At 37.7% G+C, this 27,211-nt stretch overlaps 1 protein-coding gene across 3 annotated transcripts; it reads right to left on the bottom strand.

Annotated features, from left to right (window-relative positions):
• Positions 1–4,848: 4,848 nt before the first annotated feature.
• Tmem68 (transmembrane protein 68) lies at positions 4,849–27,211 on the bottom strand. 3 transcript variants are annotated; one of them, XM_013125124.3, is made up of 9 exons: positions 26,535–26,916; positions 25,678–25,708; positions 23,954–23,998; positions 23,083–23,471; positions 17,914–18,078; positions 14,938–15,131; positions 9,399–9,459; positions 7,197–7,336; positions 4,849–6,120 (listed from the first exon to the last, which is right to left on the bottom strand). In XM_013125124.3, the coding sequence occupies exons 2-9, from the start codon at positions 25,704–25,706 to the stop codon at positions 6,016–6,018; spliced, it is 1,128 nt and encodes a 375-aa protein (XP_012980578.1). In that variant the 5' UTR covers positions 25,707–25,708; positions 26,535–26,916; the 3' UTR covers positions 4,849–6,015. The 3 variants fall into 3 exon arrangements, with proteins under 3 accessions (XP_012980578.1, XP_012980579.1, XP_005085981.2); XM_013125125.3 differs by lacking the exons at positions 25,678–25,708; positions 26,535–26,916 and adding an exon at positions 27,073–27,211; XM_005085924.4 differs by having other exon boundaries at positions 25,678–26,916.

Genomic DNA, 27,211 nt, shown 5'->3' with positions numbered 1-27,211 from the left:
AAACAGAAACGACTTAACTAACAAATACAACAAAACCAGAAACACTGAAGAGAACAATGGGAAACTCAGTTGTGTTTCAGGACAACTGATAGAACACAGCCTAATTTGCACACCTATTTTTGTATGATCCATGAGCTAAGAGTAGCTTTCACAATTTTATTTTTATTTTATATGCCTTTGTGAGTCTGTGTTTTCAGAAGCTGGTATTTGTGAACTGCCTGATGCAGGTGCTGATATCCAAATGCCAGTCCTATTACAGGATACTAAGCACTGGTTTTCACATCTTATAATATTTCATGAAAAGTAATCAGAAGGAAAATATTTTGAGACATAGACTTTCAAGGGTTTAGGGGATACTTGAGATAGGCTCTAGTGATTTAACTTTGGATTTCCTATGTAACCCAGGCTACCCTTGAATTTGTTCCAATCCTCCTGTCTCAGTCTCCCCAACTGCTGAGATTACAGGTGTGCATACCACCATGCTGTCCAAGTTTTTCAACCCTTGACACAACAACCAAGTACAGAATATACATTTTAAAACTATCTGATGATTAAAAACTTGAATGAAAAATGCATGACCCAAAAGTCTGTAGAATTTAAAACTCACTATCTCTGTTAGGAATAGTTTGTAGCCCACAATATCTACAATTAGTTTCTATGGGAAATACATTGGTTCTAAGTAAAGGTAGATTACCCTGATCTGTTGTATCAAGACAAAAATTAGAGAAAAAAATAACATTGATTAAAATCTCACCAAAAAAAGCATAAGAAAAATTAAAGCCAGATGAACGCATGTGACCACATTTAGTTATGCTTCATAATTTTAAAATATTAAAGGTTGAAAGAATAGAAATAAATAAGCAATAAAATATACACATTTCCAGGGTAAAGGGCACTATGAAATACCAGCTCACATCAGAAGAGAACAAAGGAGAAACCAAGCAAGGAGCTGCTGTGGAGAGTTTGATGGGATGGCAAACACTGAAGAAATGCATCACAGATGTTGACCTAGCATCTAAAATAAAACCATAAGGTCACCCAGAATGTCAAAATAGACTCAGCACCACAAAGCAGTATGACATCTGGAAGTTAATTTGTGTAATAGGGAAGATTTATGGGTTCATATCTATTCTGTCATTCTAAATAATAATCAGAGAGATTCCCAGAAATACAATATTGATTTGAGAATAGAGTATAATTGCAATAAGAATACACACCCCTCAATAAAGTCTGTGATATTCAAGGAAGAGAAGCAAAAGAAAATTTTAAAGGCAAAAATGAGGAGAGTTGCATAAGGTTTTATTTGTTTTGTTGTTTGTTTGGCTTTTGGTTTTTTGAGACAGGGTTCCTCTGTGGCTTTGGAGGCTGTTGTCCTGGAAGTAGCTCTTGTAGGCCAGGCTGGTCTTGAACTCATAGAGATCCACCTACCTCTGCCTCTCAAGTGCTGGGATTAAAGGCATGCTCCGCCACCACCCGTCAGTATTCTTAAATAATAATCCTTGGCTGCAAGAATTAATAATAAGAGTAGAGGCAGTCCAAGGTTGAATGATACTTTTAAGGCGCACATGCGTGCGTGCGTGCGTGCGTGCGTGCGTGCGTGCGTGTGTGTGTGTGTGTGTGTGTGTGTGTGTGTGTGTGTGTGTGTACACAGCTGCAGTGATTTTTATGAAAGGCTGTGGTTCTGGTAGAGTCCTTTCTGATGATACTATTATTATAGCAGGCTTTCTCTTTTTTTTTTATTTTAAAACAATCTTTTCTCATTTTTACATACCAATCTCAGTTCCCACTCCCTCCCCTCCTCCTGCTCTCCTCACCTTTCCCCTGCCACACCCCTCATCCACTCCTCAGAGAGGGTAAGATTTCCCATGGGGACTCAAGGCACATCACTGTGAAGCTGGATCAAGGCCCTCTTCCCTGTAATCTGAGTAAGGTGTCCCTCCAAAGAGAATGGGCTCCAAAAACCAGTTCAAGCACTGAGGATAAATCCTGGCGGCACTGCCAGTGGCTCCACAGACTGCCCAAGCCACACGACTGTCACCTACACTCAGAGGATCTAGTTTGGTCCTATGCAGGTTCCCCTGCTGTCAGTCCAGAGTCAGTGAACTCCCACTACCTCAGGTCAGCTGTCTCTGTGGGATATCCCCAAAATGGTCCTGACCCCTTTGCTCATATTATCTATCACTCCTCCCTCTCTTCTACTGAACTCTGGGAGTTCCCCCCTCCCCCACCCAGTACTGTGATCTGTGAATCTGCTTCCATCAGTTGCTGGATGAAGGTTCTATGATGACAATTAAGGTAGTCATCAATGTGATTACAGGGGAAGGCCAGTTCAGGGACCCTCTTCTATTGCTTAGTCTTAGTTGTATTCCTGGAAATTTCCCTAGTGCCCAGTTTCTCAATAACCCCATAATGACTCCCTCAATCAAGGTATCTCTTTCCTTGCTCTCCCTCTCTGTCCTTGCCCCATCTCAACCATCCAGTTCCCTCATGTTCTCCTCCCTCTCTCTCCTCCCTTCCCTTTTACCCCCTCACAATTTTCTCGGGAGATCTTGTCTATTTCCCCTTCCCAGGGGGATCCATGTATGACTTTCTTAGGGTTTCTCCTTATGAGTGAGTGAATACCATGTTTGTGTTTCTGAGCCTGGATTACCTCCCTGAGGATGGCTTTTTCTAATTTCATCCCTTTGCCTGCAAATTTCAAGATGATAATTGTTTTTTACCACTGAGTAGTACTCAACTGTGTAAATGTACATTTTCTTTATCCATTCTTCAGTTGAGGGGTATCTAGGTTGTTTTCAAGTTCTGGTTATTACAAACAATGCTGATATGAACATAGCTGAGCAAGTGTCCTTATGGTATGAATGGTGGGTCTTGAGGTGGATTGATTCCCAATTTTCTGAGAAACCAACATACTGATTTCCAAAGTGGCTGTACAAGTTTGCACTCCCCTCAGCAATGGACGAGTGTTCCCCTTTCTCCACATCTTCTCCAGCATGAACTATCATCGGTGTTTTTTATCTTAGACATTCTGACTGGTGTAAAATGGTATGTCAGAGTCGTTTTGACTTGCATTTCCCTGATGGCTAGGAATGTTGAGCAACAATTCTTTAAGTGTCGTTAGGTAGCAGGTTTTCTATACCACCCAAAACCACCACCCCACATCAATCATTAAGGAAATACTACACAGGCTTTCCTACAGGCCAATTTGGTGGGGGGATTTTCTCAGCTAAGGCCCTTCTTCCCCAATGTCTGTAGTCTGTGTCAACCTGTAACACAGTATCAGAAAAAACACCTAGCACCAATGCAAAGTAAAATAAGTTAGACACAAAGGACAAGTGATTCCATTTGATTCCATTTATTTGAGCTAAGCATAGTGAACAAATGTATTCAAACAAAAAATAGAAAAGGTGCTTGGGGCTGAGCATGTGGGCAGGGGTTGGGGGATTACCAGAGTCTAAGAAACAGAACCTTCATCCAGCTACTGATGAAAGCAGAGGCAGATACCCACAGACAAACACTGAAATGGACTCCTGGAATCCACTGTCAGAAAGGGAGAACTGATGGGCAAAGGAGTTAAGACTGGGCTGGTTTAACCCACAGAAACAGCTAACCTGAACAAGGGGGAGCTCTTGGACCCCAGATTGATGGCTGTGTGGAAAGCATGTGACTGACTCAGACCCCCTGAATGTGGGTGTCAGTGAGGAGGCCTAGGCAATCTATGAGGCCTTGGGTAGTATTTATCCCTGGTGTACAAATAGACTTTGCCCATCCCACAATGAGGGATGCTCTCTCAGCCTGGACTCTTGAACGAGGGCCTAGACCCACCCTGGATGACATGACAGACTCTGGAGATCCACCATAAAGGGCCTCACCCTCCCTGGGGATCAGAGTGAAGATTGGGTGGGAGACTGGGGGGCCTAGTGGGGAGGGATGGGGAGGAGGGAAAGGAGAGGGAACTGGGATTGACATGTGAAACAAAGTTGTTTCTAACTTAAATTAAAAAAGGAAGAGGAAAAAAAAGAAAACTAATGCATGGTCTGTACACAAAACTATTCTAGTAGAGTAGTGGCAAATTCCTAGTTCAGGAGCAAAAAAAAAAAAAAATTGGATGTGGACAGAGGGAAAGAGCGTGTGAGGAAAATAGAACCAAGTGGTATTCTAACAATTGCTGACTATGGTAGAGCACACGGGGTATTTCTACTATGACTATAACACTGGAAAGTTGGAGTCTTTTTGTTCTAAATACAAGTTTTTAAAGGGGTCTGAAACTTTTTTCTGCAAAGCAGTCCAGAGTCAACCTTCCAAAGTCCTTTCATGCTAGCATAGGGCTAACTGTAAACACTGGCCTAGAAATAAGTCAGGCACTAATGTACCATGATCTCCTTGTCTGTAGCAAATCACAAACCCTGGGTCTTAAAAAGGAGATTTAAGTTCAAGCAGCACAGATAAAAACGTATCAATCAGGTTGGAACCCTGACATTGTGAGTACCAGGAACCTAAGATTATTTTGAAAAAACAGTAGTACATAAACACTGGGGAAGCAATGGCAGTCTTCCTTCAATATTTAAAACGAACTGATTGTCCAAAACAGTTTTCCTGTTCACTTTATAGTCTTTTATTCATTTATTCTGGAACTATTTCACAGCTTTGAACCAAGTAAGGTTCACTAACAGAAGGGAGGAAACAGCAAATTGACTCCTTTCACTAAAACTGTCTCTGAAAACTACATGAGAAGTATATTGCACATTTATTGTGGCTAAAATAAAAGACATGACTGATGGGAAATAAGTAGAGTAAAACAAAAATATTATTTTTAAATGATGTCACACACACAGTTTCACAAGAGAATGAGTTGCAATTTAGCTTTATTTTTCACATCATTTCTATATACATTTTATACATATATATATCATAGATATACACTTGTAATTAAAAAGTCCATATAAAACCCAAGTGCTACAAAGGTGGAAATGGACATACTGCAGTAGATTTATGATACTTTGCTGTTTGAATACTTTTAAAATCAATTTTCAAGGAGATGACAAATCAAATACTATTACATTTTCAGGAGGCTCCATCATTCAAGTACATTCGATTGAAATAATAAGCCACATGACTGGCTGCAAAGGCCAGCAAAACAAACCACAATATTAAACAAATCGGAGCTTTCCTGTTCATTATTCTTAGGCCTAGAATTAGCTTCTAATGGGAAGTGCAGAGAATGACCATGATTCTATCCTTACACCATAAAACATCATGCTGACAACTCATCCTATATGTTTACTTAGATACTTGTTTAAAATAAATACTAAACAATTCAGTAAATAAATACTACAAATAACAATGTCTTGATTTATAAAACAGTACATCTCTTCCAATGTGCTTGGCAACTAGACATCACACCTGAAGGAGTTGTTTCAACACCCAATGAACAAAAACATGTATGTAACTCCTAGAGGATTCAGGAATCAATTCAGCTATTTCTCCCACATTACAGATATCACAATAGACATAGTAACTTAAAATAATGTTCGTCACCACAATTTTATCATGCTTAAAATGAACCATTGAGGTACAAAAGCATTCCACAACTTACCCGCAGTTGTGAATGGAATGAAGGGCAGATAGATAAAGGCATCTCTCATCTAAACTAAGCAAGTACTACATCTTAATACATGCACTCTCTTATGATCATATCAGCACAACTGACATAATTTAGGAAAGTCTGCTTAACCTGCTGATATTAGGAAAAACTTACTCTAAGACTCTATGCTTATCATATACTACTAAAGATTGTAAATGCAACATGATCATTTTCTGGGTCAGGTAATTGGTAAGTTACTTATTAAAGTTGACACAACTGATTGACAGGACAAGATTAACAATAAAAACTTAAACAAGTTCTAAGGAAGACACCTATTAACATGATGTTTTAGAAGCACTATTATACAACCTACAAAAATGTAAAGGTTCTGCAGATGTGAGTTTGTCACTACAGACACATTAAGCCACCTGCTAATCAGCCTGCTGCTCTTTATGGAAGCGGTCCAGCAGCGCACTTCTAATGTTCCCTGGTATCCTTTGATGCTTATCAATCAGGGCTTGAACAGCATTCTTGGTCTAGATAGAAAACAAAAGAAAAGCCACTACTGGTTTGGCCTTAGTGCACACACATCAATCATTGTAGGATTTTCATGTTATACTACTTGCAAAAGAACTTCTCTCCCACACCCATATCTTACAGGGCACTGCCTATGCTTTTTTCTAGCTATTTTAGTATTTCAAGTTGTCAGGGGCTCAGCAGAAGGAGAAATGGGAAGGGGTTCAGTGGGAATAGACTCAGTTTTTTCATAGTAAAAATTTTCAAATATGGATGTATTTAACAGAACTGAACTGTAAATATACCTGTTTTTGTTTTGTTTTGTTTCATCTTGTTTTGATTAAGACCAAGTCTCACTCAGAGACCCACTTACCACTAGCCCTTTCCCCAGAGCTAGGATTAATATCACACTAATTGTGCATCACCATGCTCAGCAAATTCACTTATTTTCCATCACAATTCAAAATCTTTTAAATGAATCCCACTAGTACAGTACAGAAAGGTACACAAAGGTACAGTACACAAAGGATATTAACAAAACATACACAGCAAGGGAGATAGCTCAGTGGCAGAGCACTTGCCTATCATGAGCCAAGACAGTTTGTTTTCCAGTTTTAGACTCTCCCAAAGCTTAATCCCTCCCAAGCAGAGCAGTCTTTTCTCACCCTCATGACTCTTTATCACTTTTCTAGATTACTGGTCACTTCAACATTTTACAAATCCCCACTAACTTCTGCCTTGAAAATCTTGAGGCTTCCAGTTATTGCACAGAACCTGACTTCTAAGTCTTTAGCATCAATTCTGCCTTTTTCCTTAACCCTCATTCTTATTATTAAAAATTTAGATATAGAAACGTATTTTTAGATTTCCTACAGATGCCTATAAATCTATCCCTGGCTTCTGAACACTAAATGTCTATAGTCATCCCCGATTCATATTCTTTCATGTCAGTAAAAATGTGACTGCCATGCCAAATGTCTCCAATGGGGCAAAATCACTGTTTGAGCATTTCTGGGATATAATACATAAACAATGAAATTTCAAATAGTTTAAAACAAAACTCTGTCCTAAGACTAAGAAAGAAAATACAAATTACCTTTTCAGCCAGCTCTTCTGCTGTTATCTTTGGGTCATATGGAATGGGATCACCTAAGTAGGTCCGCAACTTCACAGGAAAGCCTCCATACATTGGAGCAAACGGATAGCGGAATTTTTCATAAAGCCACTTAAATAATCCTGTTTTAAAGTAAGAAAAAAATCATTTTATTAGCCAAATGTGCTATGCATAGAACTGTAAGCTTTCTAATTAACCACAGAAGAGTTGCAGGAAGGTGGCAAAAATAGCAATTCTTATCAATTAATATACGAGTGTGAGTGTGCGTGCATGCGTGCATGCGTGCGTGCGTGCGATAGGCTTCTGAAGCTGGATGCTGAACCCAGTTCCTCACACATACTAAGCAAGCGATCTACCACTGAGCAACACGACTAGCAGAGCATTTCCTAAATGGAAGCTTTTCATCCGTTGTAACAAATGCAGCACACTGTTGCAATGTGCTCATCAGGATAGAGCTTATAGTCTGCTGAAGAGACAAGAATTTTTTGTGCTTTGTACTCAGTTTTCCTATAAATTTAAAAATAAAAGGAAAAATTAAATCAACCCATTAAGAGACCCAGTAACATTTTAAAAACACAAGAATCTCAGAAGACAAACCAGTGACTATTACTGGAGAACAAAGCCTGGTAAGTGCCAGCAAAGTTGGAAGCTGAAACGCTCAGGGACACAGAGCAAGTGATTTACAAGTACAAAAGACAAAGGAGCACAGGCCCAATTCACCCAGCACCACGCACAGGCCTGCTAGAGAAAACTATGTTTCAAATTCAGCAGGATTAAATTTAGAGGTATTAAAAGTAACAGCAGAAGGCTAAAAACAAAAACTGCAACAATGGAATCCAAGAAGGTAAGTTTCGTGAAATACATTAATTATGTACTGAAAATAGATTACATATAAAAACAGAAAAATTACTGTCACACACAAAGTAACGTATAAAAAAATTAAAATTAGCTAGGTATGATGATGTATGCCTATAATTCCAGCACTGGTGGGGATGGGGACAGAAGTAGGTGGATTTCTGTGAGGTGAAGGCCAGACTAGTCCACATAACAAGTTCCAGGCCAACCAGCGCTGCAACAATGAGACTATGCCTCAAAAATAAATAAATAAATAAAAGACAACAAATACTTAATTTAGAGATACTGAGCTTTAAATTTAAGTAAAACTGAAAATCAGTAAGTAGAATTTTGAAAATAACTTGTAATTGAAAAAACAGAATTTCTGTAATAATTTCTGATTTGCTATTTAAAATATTAACAAAGAATTAGAAATAATTTCTAAAATTAAATACAAAAAATGAGTTAAGACAATAGAACTTAAGGTTTGCTAAGGGATTTTTATGCGAATAGGAACAGTGACAGTTACAAAAAATATATTTAACTGAACATAATATATAAGCCACAAGCTAAAAACAAGCTGAACATTCCAAAATGAGGCATTTCAAAGTAGAAAAAAAATCCTAATTTTTATTCTTACAACTGAACAAATCTATATATAAACTGAATTTTTAATTAGTAAACTAAAGACAGATAAAAGAACTTGTCAATATAAACATTATGGCTTATAATTTTTTAATTAATGGGATAAACCAAAGCAAATGACATCCCCATCTCCTTATATGCCAATCTTAGTTTAATATGTAGGTCATCCAATTTAAAAACTAGTTTCTTCAGTTGACAGTATATAAATATATTCTAAATATTATCAACATAGCTTAGCACAAGATATTAGATGACTCCCTTTGAAGTTTTAAAAAGCCCATTCAAATAATCTCTAATTATGTTATAATACTCTTACCAAAAACTCAGGAGGCTGAAGCATGAAAATCACAAATTTGAGGCCAGCCCCAGTTTCCACAAAATAATAACTGCCATTACTTAGAACCAATTATCACTCAGAGTTTATAAAGAACAGTATCTAAATATTCATCTTCTAAAATTAGTAATTCAAAAGTTGCCAAGTGTGGTGATGCATGCCTTTAATCCCAGTACTTGGGAGACAGAGGCAGAAGGATCTCTGAGTTTGGAGCCAGTCTGGTTTACACAGTGAGTTCTAGGACATTCAGAACTACACAGTGAGACCTTGTCTCAAAAACAGAAAAAAAAAATCAAGTTTTCCTAATAGTGTTCAAAAGGCTTGTTTTATAGATTATACTATAATTAAAAACCATACGAATGAGAACTTACTTGTTCCTCCAAGTGATCTAAATCCTTCTCGAATATTTTGTGTAAACATAGGAATAATAGGCTAAAGAAAAGAATTTGAATTAAAAAGTAAATAAATAAATCCATTTAAGTTCTCCATTGAGTCACTAAGGCAACTTTTTTTGAAGGCACATTTGAAATCCTAAAAATAGATTTTCAAACCAAAGGCATAACTAAGGTAGTATCAAACTAAATTTGATTTCATCACTTATGAAAATATAAATTGAAAAGTCTATCCACTAGGTGCAATATGCAATTGTTTTAGCTACTGATTTTCCTTACATATAAACCCTTGAAACTCAAGAGGATTATAATACTCACTAATTTCATTAAGTAAAATGACTATGGTAAATTAGTTTTACTCATTCCTAAATATGCTCATTTAAAAAGTTACAAGATGAAGACACTTTGAAGGGTGTGGTGGGTAAGGAGAATGGCTCCCATAGGCTCATATAGTTGAATTCTTGTTCCTCAATGGAACTTCTTTGGAAGGATTAGGAGGTATGACCTTGTTGGAGAAGGTGTGTCACTGGGGGTGGACTTTGAGGTTTCAAAAGTCCAGGCCAGTCAGTGTGCTCTCTGATTCCAGCTTATAGATCAGATATGAATTCTCAGCTCCTTCTCCAGGCCCACCTGCCTGCTGCCATGCTTCCTGACCTGATTGATGGTCGTGGATTGTAACCCTCAAGAATCATAAGCCCCAAATTAAATGTTTTCTTACATAAGTTACCTTCATTGTGGCATTTGGTCACTGAAAGAGAAAAGTAACTAAGACAAAGGGAAAGTTTGCATCAGTTTAAATGATAGGTTTCAGCAAGATGTTCTCATGGAATTAGTAACACATCTTTGTGAACCCACTAAATCTAAAATATTCAGTACCAACAAAAAGTACGTATAAGAATTTTATGAAGTATATAAATTGAAGAATTTCAGATAACAAGTTTATAGGATAGTCCATGAACATCAATGTAATACATAATAATGGAAATATAAGGTCAATGTCAGAAAATAATAAAATATCATAATATTAAAAATCATAATATGGGAAGGTCATGTTATTGCAAATAGTAAAATATATCAAAATTGAATAAAATATTTTCATATATAAATAAATACACTGAACTAAATATTTTAGAATTGATAAACATGTGTGTGTACAGGTGTCCATGAAGTTCCACATTATCTGCAGAACTATACACCTCTACAAGCAAGGTTTTAGATAAAGATAATGATATTCTAAGTCTTTTCACTCACTTCCTGGGCAGAAGGAAACACAAGGATAAACTTCACACAACTTGTCCTCACATTGAACTAGCTGATCACCTGCTGTCCCCTCTCACCAGAGGGAAGACATCTAACATATTTCAGGGACACCTAATACATGTTTTGTTCACTGCTGTATCCCTCGCACTTAGAAAAGCACCTGGAATAGATGAGATAAAAGGAAGTTATGGATGGACTAAAGGAGGAATGAGTAAATACAGAAAGATGATTCTCCTAATGTTCTCTGTAACACAGAGGTTAGAGACAGGTGGCAGCCATGTCAACACTAGAACAAGCAGACATGGCTGTCAAATTGTATAATGATGAGATTCATTCATGAAACCACTACATAGAGATGACAACGTACACTGAATCCTTTTGTAAAAAAAAATCCACTACTATCTAAGATTACAAGTTTTGTAAAATGAAATGGCTGAAATACTAATGTTCTAAAAGTTACAGTCCCAGATTGAAAACTCAGAATGCACAAGCCAAACAGAAATCCTTTCCATTAACAGACAGTTTTTCTCCCTTGGTTGGAGCTGGTGACTGTGTCTACAGACAGGCATGGTCCCAAAAGTCTGTATTAAAGTGCGCTTCATGAGGATGATTCAAGTTCAACACCATTCCTTACATAGTTAAACTTCTAGAGAAGAACACTGTAGAAGCACATCATAGAAGAGAGCTTGCCTTAGCTGGCTGTCCTACAGTGTTAAGAGCATCAAGCTTCGATCCTTAAACACACAGCACTAGCTTATTACACACTGTACAGTCATTTAACGCTTTCCTTGTACATATCTGTATACAAGACAGCTGCATAAACAACTGAGAATTTACTATTTCTGTGCCCACATGGGTCTCTATGTATGTACACAAGTGTACAGATATGTAAAGCTAATGGCCACAGAGTCCTAACTTCTGCTAATAAAAATAGAGCAAACGCTAAACAAGTTGATTATCAAATCTAAGCCTGACTTTCTTCCATATGAAGAGTGGGAAGAAGCATAATTACCTTTATCTCAAAAGTTTTTATGGATAAAGTGAAATGCTACAAATAATGTTTAAATACAACGTTCCTTTCTTTTACATTTGTTATTTATTTTTAATTAACTGAACTAAGTTTTCCCCAACCTAAATTTGAAACTACCTGAATACTTACAGGAATTCACAAAATAAGAGATATGTGGTTCATATAAAAGTCTGTCCCAGACTGCCCTTTCTGGAGGGAAACAGAGGAGGAGTGGATCTGGGGGGGGGATGGAGGGCGGGGAAAGAGGAGTGGATCTGGGGGAGAAGGGAGGTGGTGGGGGAGGGACTGGGAGTAGGAAGGAGGGGAAACTGCAGTTGGGATGTAATATATGAGAGAAGAGTAAAAAGATAAAAATAAAAAGTGTGCCCCATTCAAATGACCTTTACATATTTTCTGCTGGTATTTTATGAACTACAACTGGATTCCCCTTTTAATTTCTTTCAGCATGTCCAGCTTCCTTTTTAAGTTATTCTGGGGAGGGCATTGTTGGGGATCATAGTCAAAGCCTGTCACATGATAAGTAAGCATTCTTTCAACAGTTACAGCCTTGGTACAGCAGTCCCTTTTTAAATGTAGCTAATCTTACCTCGTAGTTGTGTTTTCTCATAGATTATGTAAATTTGGTTTGGTCTATTATGGGATAGTTATCATTTACAACTGTGTAAGGTTTTTCCTGTAAAGATTTCCTCGCATCTCTAGAAGGCTCCTCCAATCTCAATGTCCACACTCACTGTGAAATGCAGTCTGGGATGCCTCAACTGAACTCAGCTCTGCTGATGCCTTGCTGAGACCAGAACCCTCCCATCCCTTGCTCTCAGCGCCTGAGTCTCCTCATCTATGCCATCAGACCAGTAGTTCTCAGCATCCCTAATGCCGCAACCCTTTAACACAGAGGTTCTCAACCTCCCTAACTCTAAGACCTTTAACACAGAGGTTCTCAACCTCCCTAACTCTAAGACCTTTAACACAGAGGTTCTCAACCTCCCTAACTCTAAGACCTTTAACACAGAGGTTCTCAACCTCCCTAACTCTAAGACCTTTAACACAGAGGTTCTCAACCTCCCTAACTCTAAGACCTTTAACACAGTGGTTCTCAACCTCCCTAACACTCAGACCCTTTATTTAACACAGTGGTTCTCAACCTCCCTAACTCTAAGACCTTTAACACAGTGGTTCTCAGCCTCCCTAATTCTGAGACCCTTTAACAGTTCCTCATGTTATGGTGATCCCCAACTATAAATTACTTAAGTTGCTGCTTCATAAATGTAACTTTGCTACTGTTATTAATCATAATGCAGATATCTGTGGTTTCTGATGATATTAAGCAACTCCTGACAAAGGATAGTTTGAGAATCACTGCATTAGAATATTACATGTCCCTCCCTGACTGTGCAGAGCCCTGGGACAAACCTCAAAAATGCTGTAAGCTATTTATCAGACTTATAGCGCTATTGGTAAATTCACAGCATTAAAACTTTGTATTTATTTTAAATTTATAGAAGGCTATTTCTCAAATATTTGGAATTTTATTTTAAAAATCTTAATTGAAATATCATAAAAGTTACCAAGAAATTCAAGAATCTGAGAAAGTTCTTGCCATTTTTCTCTTCCAGGTTCCCTAAGCAATATCTTCCTTAAAACTATCAACATAAGAATAAAGTATTAGAATTCCATGATAAATTTATATAAGACTCAAAACTATTTTTGTTATCTTTATCTGAAATTTATTTAAAAATCTTTCAAAATATAAATGTAAAACAGGTCAATGTTTTGTTTTAGATTAGAATTTTGTTCTTGCTTTAAAATATTCATTGCTTATTCTTAGTTTCACACGGTTGCAAGCAACCTTCTGTATTCCATATCCTCACAGTCTATGATTCTGGTTTCCACATCTGTGCTTGTAAAACTTTAGAAAATGGGTAAAATGTGGTATTAGCCAATTTTCTTCATTACTAGCACAGCTAATGCATAAATAAATTAAAAAGGGCTTTCTGAGTTAAGTAATCTGTGTTTAAAGACAAAAAAGCTAGTTCAACAAATACTTAAACCCTACTCAAAGTAAATCACTGCACTAAGGATTTGAATATAAAATTTAAAGTTACTCAAGGAAGGTACCAGTCTACTGTAGGACTGTTTTGCTTAAACACATATTTTAAAAGTTAGGAAGTAGATTCATTTAAACAAGGAACCCATAGTAAAGCACTATAGCAAAACCTTCTAAAAGTCACACAAAAGTAGGTGTATAGTAGGTACAGGAGAGAAAAGAGCTACTGAGCTCTTTGGAGTGTTTTGTCTTGCTGTAAACTTTGTAATTCAAATGTAACAATAACCATTCCCCTTCAGACAGTATTCTTTGATTAAAATGAATCACAGTTCTTCCTTTTTTAACCAACAGTCTACATTTACATGACGCACAGTTAGACAAAAGATGCAGGCTGATCTCCCTAAGGACAGCAACCTGAAATTCTAAGTTATTGCAGCTGACTCAACCTCCCAGATTGGAGAAAAAACCAAGAGTCCAGCAAAGGACAGCAATGTCCCATTCTGACAATAAGTATTCCTTAGGATAAAGTTTCTTAAGCTATGGAGAACAAAAAACAAAGAAATATTTTCCGAAGGCAAAAGAAAACATCAAAAGCACATTCATACTATTCAGTCTGGGAAATACAATAATTACAGAATCTCCCAAGTATTTTTAATTTTACTGATGAAGTCATTTGAAAAGTATTTTAGAAATATCTAAATTATACCACGGTCCATTTCTTATAATTATGTTATAAAATTTGATGAAAAATGACATTTATCACATACTACTTATATTGTTATAAAAACTGATTGTACATAAAAGAACTATTAAACCAAATTCATCCATGAAACAAACCAACCCATTTGTATCAAATTACCAAAGGTTTAAAAGACACAGAATGAGTTGACTGTATCATTAAAAAAAAAGAACTGAAAGAATGATAGGACTGTACAGAATTACAAATCTAATAAAGAAAGTGGAATTTATAACTGAAAAATAAAACTGTGTTGGATACTTGCCAAATTTCCAGGTCAGCAGTTTGTTTTGTAAGATGGCTTAAGGAATAGTCCTTATAAATCCTTAGGTATAGTAACTTCTATTACAATAAAAGAATCTGGCTTCATATATTTTGGCTCACGTCTTAAGCATTTCTTTGAAATTCAACTAAGCTTTGCTTCAAGAATTACTTTGCTATGACTTACCACTTTTGCATCAATTGCAACCTGAGCAAAGCCTTTACGATTACCCCATATGATGTTGTAGGTTTCATCACTAAGTAAGGCTTCTCGGACTCCACCTGGTGAGATAGCTAACAAATGGCCACTCCTCAGGATGTCAACACATTTTTCTCTTGGTCCATGAAGAGCACAAAATACATCTAGTAATAAACTGAACCCTGTAAAAAACATAATCACAAGATACATCTTTACTGTGTTCAATTCTTAAAGAGCAAAACTCATCATGATCTATGCCATTTACTACCCATACTTTTATAAACTTTCTTAAGTCAATAGCTCTTAAGGTACAAGTTCAGTTTCATTCATTCTGATCACCTACTATTGATTACTTAATTACTTCCTGGCTGATCGCCTCCTTACTATGGCTACTTTACATTTTCAAACTCTTAGTTAAAACTATCATGAAAATAGAGTCTTCACCCCATTTTACAGATGAGAAAACTTGGGCTTTTTTTAAAGTAGCAACTGGGCAGTGGTGGTGCACATCTTTAATCCCAACACTCCACCTTTAATCCCAGCACTTTGGAGGCAGATGCAGGTGGATCTCTGTGAGTTTGAGGTCAGCCTGGTCTACAGAGTGAGTTCCAGGACATCCAGAGTTACAGAGAAACCTGTCTCAAAAAAAAAAAAGTTAAATAGCATATTTAAAGTCATACAACCGAGGCTGCACTATGTCCAGTCAGTCCTAAGTGCCTTCCACTGAGTTTCATGCCAAATATATTCTCAAGTACTGTTAAAACAATCAGATATGATGTGTCATCGGCAACCAAAAACCTAGTCTCCCACTAACCCTGAACAAAGAGACCACCTGAAAATAAATCCCACTATGTTCAGCCATACCAAAATTAGCTAAGACTATAATCAAACCTATTGAAATAAGAGATGTATTAATGCTGCAATTAAATTTTTACAACAATAGTAAATATTGTTGAGAGTTTTAATCAACTGAGGTAGGGCATTCAAGAATAGCTAATTCCAAACCTTAACATTATATAGCTTTTCAAACTATGACTATTCCTTCATGAAAGACAGCCTGTCAATAAAGAAATACTTTAATGTGATTGCCACTGTACATGTATTTTCCAGCTTGAGACTGAGACCATGGATGGTCTGTGGACCTGGGCAGCAGACTAACATAGCTTCTCATTGCCTTAAGAGCTGAAACAACATTATAAATGTCAGCAAGATTGAAAAAGTGCTAACCCTGCACCAAAACCTCACTGACCTAATTAGGTGCACTCTCAGAGTAAATGAGAGGGAGGCAAATTACAAGGTAAAATACAGAATTTCTCTCTTGAACTAAGAAGTATTTTATAACTTCATAAAATAATAAATGACTAAAGGTAAATCAATGTCCAAAGTTGGTTTGAGCATAGAAGAAAAACTGTTTTGAAAAACCTAAAAATGGTCAGTTTTCTTATTTATGAAAAGGAAAAGCTAAAAGCAAACCCATGCTCCATAAGAGAGCCAACAGTGAAGTAAACACTTGAGCCACATATTAACACTGAGGCACTGTAAGATAGCAAAGCTTACATTAAATCTTAGGGGCATAAAATCCACAACGTTGTAAATGTGTGAAGATCTGTCACTCAAAAATCAAAATAACTAGTTATGATGACGTTGTAACATCCTCTGTTCCCAACCTATACCAAGTCGTCACATTCTTTTCAAAGGAAAGCCTTACATGTGGTTTAACATATACACAAAGTATAAAAGGTGTTCTAACACACACTAAAGCACTGACCATATGTATGGAAGGCACATGAGTAGACTGGTCCTTAACTTGCTGCTGGGTGTGAGTCTGCTTGCTGGGCAGCTCTGCTTTTATTACTGCAGACAACATACTATCAACTCTCCTGGCTTGTTTCTAATGATTTAGTGGTAAAAGAAAAGATTTATCCTCAGTAATTTCATTCAATGATCATCTTTAACTATTTTACCTTAAACAATTTGACTACACTTTAAAAAGCTATAAAGCTGTTATGAACAGATTTAAAATGTAGTCCTCAATCTCAAGGGCTTGAGTCTACGAGGCAGCTTATACACTGGAAGAGATGTAATGTATAAGCATACTCTTTAGGATAGTGAGGACAAAAAGATCCTGTACATTTTTTCCTAATTCTGATCTACTATTAAACTTTAACAGCATTAAACAAGAGAAAACATCATCTTGCAAAAATATAAAATTTTAACGACCTTGTATACAAAATTATGTATCCATCTTTTATTTCTACTTGAAAGTTCAAGATTTGGGTTAGGGATCTAGTTCAAGGTCAGAGCACATGCCTAGTATTCCATCTGCAGCATCACAAAAACCAAACAAAGTTCAAGAATTAAGCCTGCTATATGGGCATATGTGTCTGTAATCCACCTACCCAGTAAGCGGAGGCAGAAAGATTACTTAAGACCACAAGCTGAAAGCCAGTCTGGGTAGCCAGCAGCATCCTGTCTAAATTTTTAAAAGATTTGTTTTTTTAACTTAGAAAATACTGACTAAAGTTCTGTTAATAAAGAAAAACAAACAGGACTGGGGTGGGGGGAGGGTGCTGTAGTTCAGTAGTAGAGCATTTCCCTAGCATCTTCTCATCCCTAGGGATAAATCCCTAGCTCAGCCAAAAGAGGAGGAGGAACAGAATAACTGGAATCAGCGGGAGGGAAGGGGAAAGAGGGAGGGAAGGGAGGGAATTAGAGCCAGCAGTGGTGGTCACACCTAGAAATCCAGGACTCTTGAGAAGCTAAGGCAGGAGGATTACCCATTCAGGGTCAGTTTAAGCAACAGAGAAAAAAGTAGGTGACATTTTTTACTTTTTTTTTTCCAAGACATATTAAACTGAATAATTATTTTTTCAAATTTGTTATCTTAAAGAGGCAAAACACTTTATAACAATACTAAAGACAGACTACCACATAGTTTCATCACTACACACAGTTAAATTTTACCTGGGATTTTAAAGACAAAGTGGTCAGCTACTACTCGGCAAGTTCTGCCTTTGTGGATGAAAATTTTAGCCATGAAGTAGTAAAAGTCTATGGGAATAGCTCCATGATAAAATATTATAAGTGCTGGTCCTTCCGGTATCTTTTCCATCCCATGAACTTCATAACCTGTTTGAAAGACAAGTTGCTGATATTTAATGCAGTAACTTAAAACCTGTCTTGGCCTTCTGGATTCCCTTGAGATAGCTCTCCCCGCTTCCCTTTCTTTTCAGACATAGAATAATTTGGTTCTATAGTCTTAAAATGTGACAGAATAAGCAAGTCCCTTGAGTAGAGGGGTGACAGAGCGTGTGTCGGGAGTCCAGGAAGGTCACAGGATCCACCAGCAAGGGAGTCCAGAACACAGTCAAAGCAGAGCAGAGCTGTACAGACAATACTTAGCAGCAAGGAGTGCAGCCATGGTGATGGGTCAGACAGCACCCATACACGCATGGGCCTGAATGAAACAAGGACAGAATGCCCACAAGCATGGACTGGTACGAGAGAGAGGTTAGAACCAAATGCAGAGAAACAGGCCCTGGGCTAGTGCTGCCTCAGCAGCTGAGGACAGCCACCAGGGATCCCTGGAAACCTGACTTAGCTTCCCCACACTCATGGCCTTGCACACTCTCACCCACAAATGATTCACCGCCTAGTGTGAATGCACCTACTCTAGCAACCAAACTAAAATGAGTTATTTAAAAAGCTTCAAATCAGTGTTTCATTGTATTGGACAGGGAATCACAGAATGCTCTGAAATATCAGAGTATATACAATCTGAGGTAAATTTTAACTTCAAAATATAAAGTACTGAATACTTTCTGGCATAAAGATATTTTTAAGTAGTAAAAACATAAACAAAAACCTACTCAGTAACAAGCAACTAAATAAATTACTAAATTATTAAAAGTCATATTTATGAGGATTAATGGCATGAAAGGTACGTACCTATTTAGCCACACATATACAAATGATAAATAGAATTTTAACAAAGTTAATTTGCATGTTAAATTTGGTTTTTCGAGAGAGTGTATCTCTGTATTGTTTTAGAGCCTGTCCTGGAACTCACTCTGTAGACCAAGCTGGCCTTGAACTCATAGAGATCCTCCTGCCTCTGCCTTCCAAGGGCTGAGATTAAAAGCATGTGCCACCAATGCCCGGCTTTATTATATTTTTACAATGATCATGTTATTTCTTTTATGTTTCTGAAGTTTAAAAAGCACACATTAAAACTGATTTGAGTAAAACAAAATCCAAATGTAGACACAAATAACTTTTATTTATGTGACAAGATCAACTTTTTAAAAAGTTATCACTTACCCAGATAAAATGTTTCATCATGATAAAGCATTAAAGTGAGCTAAGTGCTGAATATTTTCTGTTCTCTGACCCTTAACTACACATCTAAAACTGCCTTGCAATCCCAGTGTAAAATAGTACTTCAATTTACCTATATTGTCTTATCTACTCATATGTAAGCCCAAATTGCTTAAAATATATATCTTCAAATAAAACTTGATATATAAAATTGGAGGAAGATGTAAATTCCTAACAAGTATCGTAAATGATGTCAATAAATGTCACTGTTTTAAATATCAACAAGTTGCAAGTCTGTGACAGGCACATGCATGCTAACTTACTGTTTTGTGTAAAACACTGACCGTGCCAGAGATCTGTACTGGCCAGAAGAGATTTAACAGTAAACAGTAAGAATTCACAGCATCAAAAGCATGATTTCTGTGTGCAAACCTCAATACCACAACTTCTGGCCCTGAATCCCTAGTGAAGGACTGATATACTGTTTGGGGTCTAGAACCCTTTGTCAAAGACTGTATCCTCACTCTGCTTCCTAGTGTACTTCAGAAATAAGTTTTCTGAAGCTCTGTTTCCTGAGGAGTAAAATGGAGATAATATATAAACTTTATCTATCATGATAAAGGGTTTTTTCTTTTATTGTTTTTTGAGACAGGGTTTCTCTGCATAGCTTTGGAGCCTATCCTTGAACTCTCTGTAGACCAGGCTGGCCTCGAACTCACAGAGAGCCGCCTGCCTCTGCCTCCCAAGTACTGGGATTAAAGGCGTGCGCCACCACCACCCTGCCTCATGATATAAGGTTTAAAGAAGTTGAAGTGGATAAAAGTATTTAACAGTGTTTAGAATGATAAGCACTCAAAAAGGAGGATTAGAGGATTTATAGATATTTAGTATGAATGTAGTGTTACATCAAAACATTAACCTAAGAGGCATATGATGGTGAGATTTCCTAATGACAGCCTACATCAGTGATGTGTATCACCAAGTGTCTATTTCAAAGTCTGTCTGGTCAGGAGGATCTCTGTGAGTTCAAGGCCAGTTTGGTCTACATACCAAGTTCCAGGACACTTAGCAATACAAAGAGAAACCCTGTTTAAAAACAAAAACAAAAAAAAAACAAAACTCTGCTCTGAAATCACTTTGAGTCTCAACAATAAGCTATAAAAATCCTTTGTCCACGGCAGGCAGTAGTGGTGCACGACTTTAATCTAGCACTCAGAAGGCAGAGGAAGGCAGATCTCTGAGTTCACAGCCAGCCTGGTCTACAGAGCAATAGTTCCAAGACAGGCTCCAAAGAGAAACCTATCTGAAAAAAAAAAAAAAGAAAGAAAGAAATCCTTGTTACACCATGTTTTGCCTCAAATGTGGTTTCACCCTCACCAAAACACTTGTGAGGCTGAATTGTTCAATGCAGCAGTTATAAGAAATGGGATCTACTGGGAGGTTGTTAGGTGTTGGGGCAGCACCCTCATGAATAGATCAAAGCAGTCTCCCATAAGCAAGTTTTACTCTGGGAACTAAATTACTTTAACTAATTTAGTTTGAAATTTTTAAGACAGGACCATAAGTGAAGTAGGCTATGTGACTACAAGCTAAGAAAGAAGCTTCTTCAGAGCAAAGGAAACAACAGTGTTCAGAGAAATCTTACAAAATGAGAAAACATTCACCAGCAGCACACTAGACAAGCCTGACATTAGGAATATATGAGGTCCAAAGAATCAACAGCACACCAAACAAATGTAAAAGGTCTAAAGATCAAGAAAGAGCTCTCTTCCTTCATCTTTCTGTAAAACTTTAGATTTATTTATTTTATGTATATGAATGTTTTGCCTATGTGGTTGTTTGTATACCACATGTGTGCCTGAAGTCCAAGGAGTCAAAAGAGGGCATTGGATTCCCTAACACTGGAGTTAGGAATGGTGCAAGTCACCACGTGGGTGCCAGGAACCCACTCTGGGTCCTCTGCAAGAGTAACAAGTACTCCAATGCTGAACCATTGGTTAAATGAAGACATACAGAAGTCTAGAATAGAGCATGGCCAGTAGAAACTGGAGGAGCAGGAGTGAAATAAAGAGTAGATGGACATTAATGCACAATGTGAGCACATGTGGAAACATTTCAGTGAATCCCAACTTGTATAATAATATGTCAGTAATTATTTTTTAAACAGCAGACTCTTATAAGTAAGGTTACCCTTTATGATTTCTTTCTTGCTGCTTGCACGAAGCTGCATGAGACTTTCACCGGGAGCCATGGAAGTATCTGTCTACCCTCTTAGGCTTTCAGAATTAAGCCATTTACAAATTACCCAATTTCAGGTATTCTGTTATAGAAACGAAATGTATTGAGGCACATATGGATCAAACCCTTGGCATTTTGACACAGTCCAAAGCATGTTATCTACAAATAAGGGACTGGTTGAAAAATCAAATAAAAATTGGTCAAGAAAATCATCAAATTCTTGAAAAGCAGACAATCAGAATTTTCAGACTGAACCTCTGGTCATTAAGTGTACAGCATCACAGCTTCTCAAGTCATAAATTAAGAGTAAATTCCTAGAGAGAAACGCATTGCCATCTCACTTACCTAGAAAGATACACCAAGTTCCTAGGTGAGTTAAACAACAAATAGGTAAACATCACAATACAACTTCTATTTAATGTTTACTATTACACCAACTTCCTAGGTGAGTCAAACAACCAATAGGTAAACATCAATATACAACTTCTATTTAATGTTTACTATTGTTATAATATTTCACTCTTAAAATGTCACATTGGTAGAATCAAATTTACTCTGAACACAGTAATAATGGCACATGCCTTTAATCCCAGCACTTGTGAGGCAGAGGCAAGCTGATCTCTATGAGTTCAAAATCAGCCTGTTCTACATAGAGAGTTCCAAGACAGCCAGGACTACATAGAAACTCTGCCTCTAAGAAGTAAAACAAAGCAAACAAACAAAAAAATTCTAGCCAAACCTGATGGTACTAGCTATATAACCCCAGGAGTATTCAGGAAGCCAAAGCAGGACTGCAAATCCCAAGCTGGCAAGACTACCAGCAGGACCCACCCTCTCTCGCACCAAATCTCAAATAACAAAACCAGGTGTGGCTGCAAAGACACAGAGGACCAGAGTTCAGTTTCCAGCACTAATTTAGGTGGCCCACAGCAGCCTGTAACTCAGCTCCATGGGATCTGACAGCCTCCTCCAGCCTCCACAGCACACTCACCCATATATGCATACACACACAATAAAAATAAATATTTAAAAACAACAAGGAAAAGCAGTTTCTATGAAATAGAGAAAGAACTACGAGGAGAGGTAGACTTCTGAAGGGAAAAGGAAGGAGGGAACAAAAGACAATAGCGGAACATAGATGAAATGAAAGCAGAGGGACCATTAAAAGAGGTGGGAGAGGGACAAGACCAGCTGTGACTATGGACAAAGTCTAATGGCAGATACATATGAAAATGCCGCAGTAAAAGCACTACTTTGCGTGGTAAGAAAACAAGAAGTTTTAATAGTTTTAAGTAATTTTTATAGATGTTTTACAGCAATTCTCATATTTCAATTTATAGTAATTAAAACAGAATTTTTACATGAATTCTTAAACAGAAATAAAGGTGCTTAGGAAAAAAATCAATTAAAGATATATATATATATACATATATATATACATACATATAAAATACATGTAAGCAGACTTAAAAAGGAATTTTCCCTTCCATTCTATTTTTCAGTAACTTCCCAATCAATAAACAGAAATATGTCAGTGCTCCACACCATGGAAACAAAGACCACAGCATCCCTGCTTACCATGCCAAACCGCTGCATGTCCATCCCACAGAGTTGCCACTGTTTTCCTCGCACCGTCCCATAAATTATGAGAGTAGGCTTCTTTTAACACATTCTTCCTCTTGTAGATATGGAGGAAAATAATAGTAAGGTAGAGAAGAAAGATAGTAAAGTAGGGGAGGATTAAAAGTATCAGTGGGGTAAAAACCCACAAGAGATGGCTTGCAAAATTCAAATAGTCCTCCAATTGCTCCACACCCAACCATTCTTCAAGCAGGTGAACCACACAAGTCATGTAGGGCACAGAGTCCGGTCCCACGGCACAGGTTTGGTTGTTGTCTAGCATTCTCTTTAGATGAGAATTCCAAATTCTGTCTCTTTCTTCATTGCCATATGTTTGAATTTCAACCCTAGGAGGGAAGAATAATCCAGTTAATCTCTTCCCAACTACACAGTTAAATATTTTAGTCTACATAAAAGATGAGTAGATTTTTTTAATGCTTAACTACAAAGTTATGAAGTGTTAGGTTTAGCTTGTAAAATAATTTGCAAGCTGTCACTGAGAGGGAAAAGCGGATGCAGAATAAAATTACAGCTCAAACTGTTAATCTAACTCATTTCTTCTGTGGATCATGCTGAACATTTTACTCTTTACACTGAGATGAACTGTGTCCTTCAAAAGGACAACATCAGCAAAGTTATCCAAAGCGTTGGGAAATGATGACATAGACTATATTTTCTTTTATAGAGAAACAGGTTTACATAAGAGCTCTTTTGACATTAAAGTTCCATACTACTTATCTTATAGTCACTAAAATTTCTATAAATGACTAAAAGCATAGCTACAAAAGTACTGTATGAAGTCATTCTCTAAAACAATTACTTGACTTACCAGAAATTGCACAAATATCTTGTCTCTGGCTTCAATACATATACTCTGAAAATACAGTAAGCAAGTGAAACATATTATTAAATAAAAGTCATTATACCTTAACTTTACATTTCCATGAACTAACTAAATTAATTAATTAATTTAAAAACAAAAACAGGGATGAAAAAAATTGAAAAGACACAAAAATTGGAAACATTGCATGTTCATGCTTTGGGGAAATTAATACTGGTTAAGGTGTGCATACTATTAAAAATGATACTGAGATTAAAAGAAATTCCAATAAAAAATACCAAAAACAATTAAAAAAAAGACATTCTTCACAGAAATAGAAAAATGTATTCACAGAACTAGAACAACTCCCAAACTCATAAAGCAACACAAAAGACTTGAATCCCCAAAGCAATCTGAGGAATGGGGATAATGCTGTAGTCAATACCACATCTGCCTTCAATGTGCACTACAGTAACCAAAACAACATGAAACTGACATAAAAACAGATATGCAGACCAATGGAACCAAAGAGAAACATAAAAATAAAGCACATACAATCAATTTATTTTCAACAAGGGCAGCAATGTTAGACTTTACACTTTAAAACTACTAGAAGAAAATATAGGGAAAAACTATGCCCCCAAAGCGCGAACATCAAAAGCAAAAAACTGACAATGGGAAAAACACTTGCAAACTATTCTTCCAACAGCACATTATTTCTAGACTATCGTAAGCACTCAAAAGGTTCAACAAGAAAAGCCCAAATAATCCCACTAAAAAGAGGGCAAGTGATTTGAATAGTCATTCCTCAGGAGATAATGCAAATACCAGCAGGCATATGAAAAATAGTCAACATTACAGTTGTAGTTACTCTTGACTTCAAGAGTATGAATTAAGAGCCACCTAAGAGGCAAACCTCTGAATGTCTTTGAGGATGTTTTTTCAGACTATGTTTTTCAGACTGAGGTGGGAAGTCTCACCCTAACTTTTGGTGTTACCAGCTCATGCTCTCCACACAGGAAGTTACTCTCAAAGACAAAGAATAGTGTACCAAGAGGTGGTAGCACACACCTTTAATCCCAGAACTCAGGGATTATAGAGGTGGGAGGATCTCTGTGAGTTGAGGTTAGCCTGGTCCACAGAGTGAGTTCCAGGACAGCCAAAGATACACAGAGAAACTCTGTCTGGAAAAAACAAAGCATTAGCAAAAAAAAAAAAAAAAAAAAAAAAAAAAGTGGGCTACCATAGCTCAAGAGGAGTGCAGGGGAGGAACGATCTATGATTTAATGGGTATGGGATACAGTCAAAAGGAAGAGTTAATTTGTTGTTTTGTTTTATTTTTCAAGACAGGGTTTCTCTGTGTAGCTTTGGAGCCTATCCTGGTACTCTCTCAGGCTAGCCTCGAACTCACAGAGATCCTCCTGCCTTTGTCTCCCAAGTGCTGGGAATAAAGACGTGCGCCACGAATGCCTGGCTTGGTAGAGTTAATTTTTAAAGCCTAGTAGAAAAACTGTGATTCACAAAATGAGTATCCAAAAACAGCTAATAGAACATTTTGATTGTTCCCAACACAAAGAAATGATATATCCGAGGTTAGAGGTCTATCAGTTCCTCGAACGTGATCACGAATGCATGCTGTATACATGCACTGAAATGCTGCCCTGTACCCCAGAAATATATAAAATTATTAGTTCCCATTTACTTCTTAAAGAATTTTAAAATATTCTTATTACCTGATCCCATGGGGAGGATGCATGAACATGGCTGTTCGAGTGGAGGAGGAACACAACTTTCATGAGATAGGTCAAGCTTTGTGGCTTATTAGCCTTTAACCAACACCCATGTGTCATTTAACAATAAAAAGAAAAAAAAAAACTTTGCGATTTCAAGCTTCTACCTCCAGGTTTTGACATGCATTACATTTCAAGGAATTTGTTGTCTTTTTTTTTAATGTAAAAATGCTCTTCTACTTTTGGCTAAAATCTTCCACTCTTTTGATGACTACTGTTCAATACTGTACCATATTCTAAGTCTAGTCACTCACTCCAATAATGCTGTAATACACATTCATTTATCTATTACTTACTTTGAAGCAGTTTCTACTGTGTAACCCTGACTGGCTTTACAGACCAAGCTGGCCTTGAACTCAGAGATCTGCCTGCCTCTGCCTCTGCCTCCCAAATCTAAAATTAAGGTGTGTGCCACCATGTCCAGGTATAATACACATCTAGACTGATGCGTCTGCAATTGCAGTACTCTTTCCTTCCTAACTTCTAAACTCAGTGTCTTTGAATTTGTTAATAATGAGGGAATAAACATTTCCTTTGAAAATTAAATGAGCATTCTAAGTATCTGAACTTCAACTCAGTTCTTACATAGCCAATAAAAAGTAACAATGACATTTCAGCGTTAATAATTAAACGAAATAAGTCCTCAATGACGCAACAACCTTGGAGCAAAATAGTTTGTTTTGGTTTTGAAGAAGCTGTTGGCCAGTCTGAAGCAGCACCTAGTACTGAATGCTTCTCACACCCAAATACAACAATACTGTACGTTTTCTATATCCAATTTATGTATTACTATTTCTTACTAAATGTTTAGTGGACTGGGAAACCCAGCGACCGAAGCAGCGCAGACCGACTTGAATTTGCAAATATAGAAGTTTAAGAGTTGCTTCCTTTGATCCTTTCCGCAACCTCATGGGGTAAGTTGTTGCTACTCTGCCCCTTTTTATAAATGAGCAGAATCTATTCAGAAAGACCAAGTCACTTGGTACTAAAGATCACAAACTAGGACTCCAAGCCTGCTCCGGCGGCACATCAACAAGCCTCGGCTCGCCAGCCTCACGCCCCCTCCAGCTCCATCCTGCGAGCGGGACGGAGCCATCACCAGGCGTGCGGGACGCCCAGCCTCACAAGAAAACCGCGGGAAGTCCCGGGAGCGGGAGGATGCGGGTCACCGAGAGCTCCGGGTGACGGGTGTGACAATAACTCGGCTCCCCGCCGGGGCAGCGCAGACGCAGAGACTAGGGGACCGGCCCGCCTTTCCGCTCCCGGCGTCTGCGATCCGGACACCTCGGCCGCCACAGGCTGCAGCAGCGCGGGAGGTCCATGTGGGGCCCCACGCACCTGTCGCGGAAGGCACGGGAAGCCGGGCTGCCCTCGGCGACGTCGGCGGCTAATCAGTGTCCGAGCTGCCGGGAGAGGCAGACACTCGGGCTCAGCAGGCTTCCTTCAGATTGCCGTGGGGAAGAAACCCGGGCCGCCT

The sequence above is a fragment of the Mesocricetus auratus genome, unplaced genomic scaffold (assembly GCF_017639785.1).
Source record: "Mesocricetus auratus isolate SY011 unplaced genomic scaffold, BCM_Maur_2.0 Super-Scaffold_6730, whole genome shotgun sequence".
Taxonomy (NCBI): domain Eukaryota; kingdom Metazoa; phylum Chordata; class Mammalia; order Rodentia; family Cricetidae; genus Mesocricetus; species Mesocricetus auratus.
The sequence above is the reverse complement of the archived record's forward strand: the minus strand, read 5'-3'. Positions and strand labels throughout refer to the sequence as shown.

What these genes read in the sequence shown, in the direction of transcription:
- Tmem68 (XM_005085924.4), bottom strand. Translation starts at nt 25,706, where the DNA reads ATGTTCATGCATCCTCCCCATGGGATCAG. An exon ending in AGATATTTGTGCAATTTCTG is followed by an intron (nt 23,472 to 23,953) that starts GTAAGTCAAGTA and finishes CTTCCCTCCTAG; the next exon opens with GGTTGAAATTCAAACATATG. An exon ending in TAGATCACTTGGAGGAACAA is followed by an intron (nt 7,337 to 9,398) that starts GTAAGTTCTCAT and finishes ACTTTAAAACAG; the next exon opens with GATTATTTAAGTGGCTTTAT.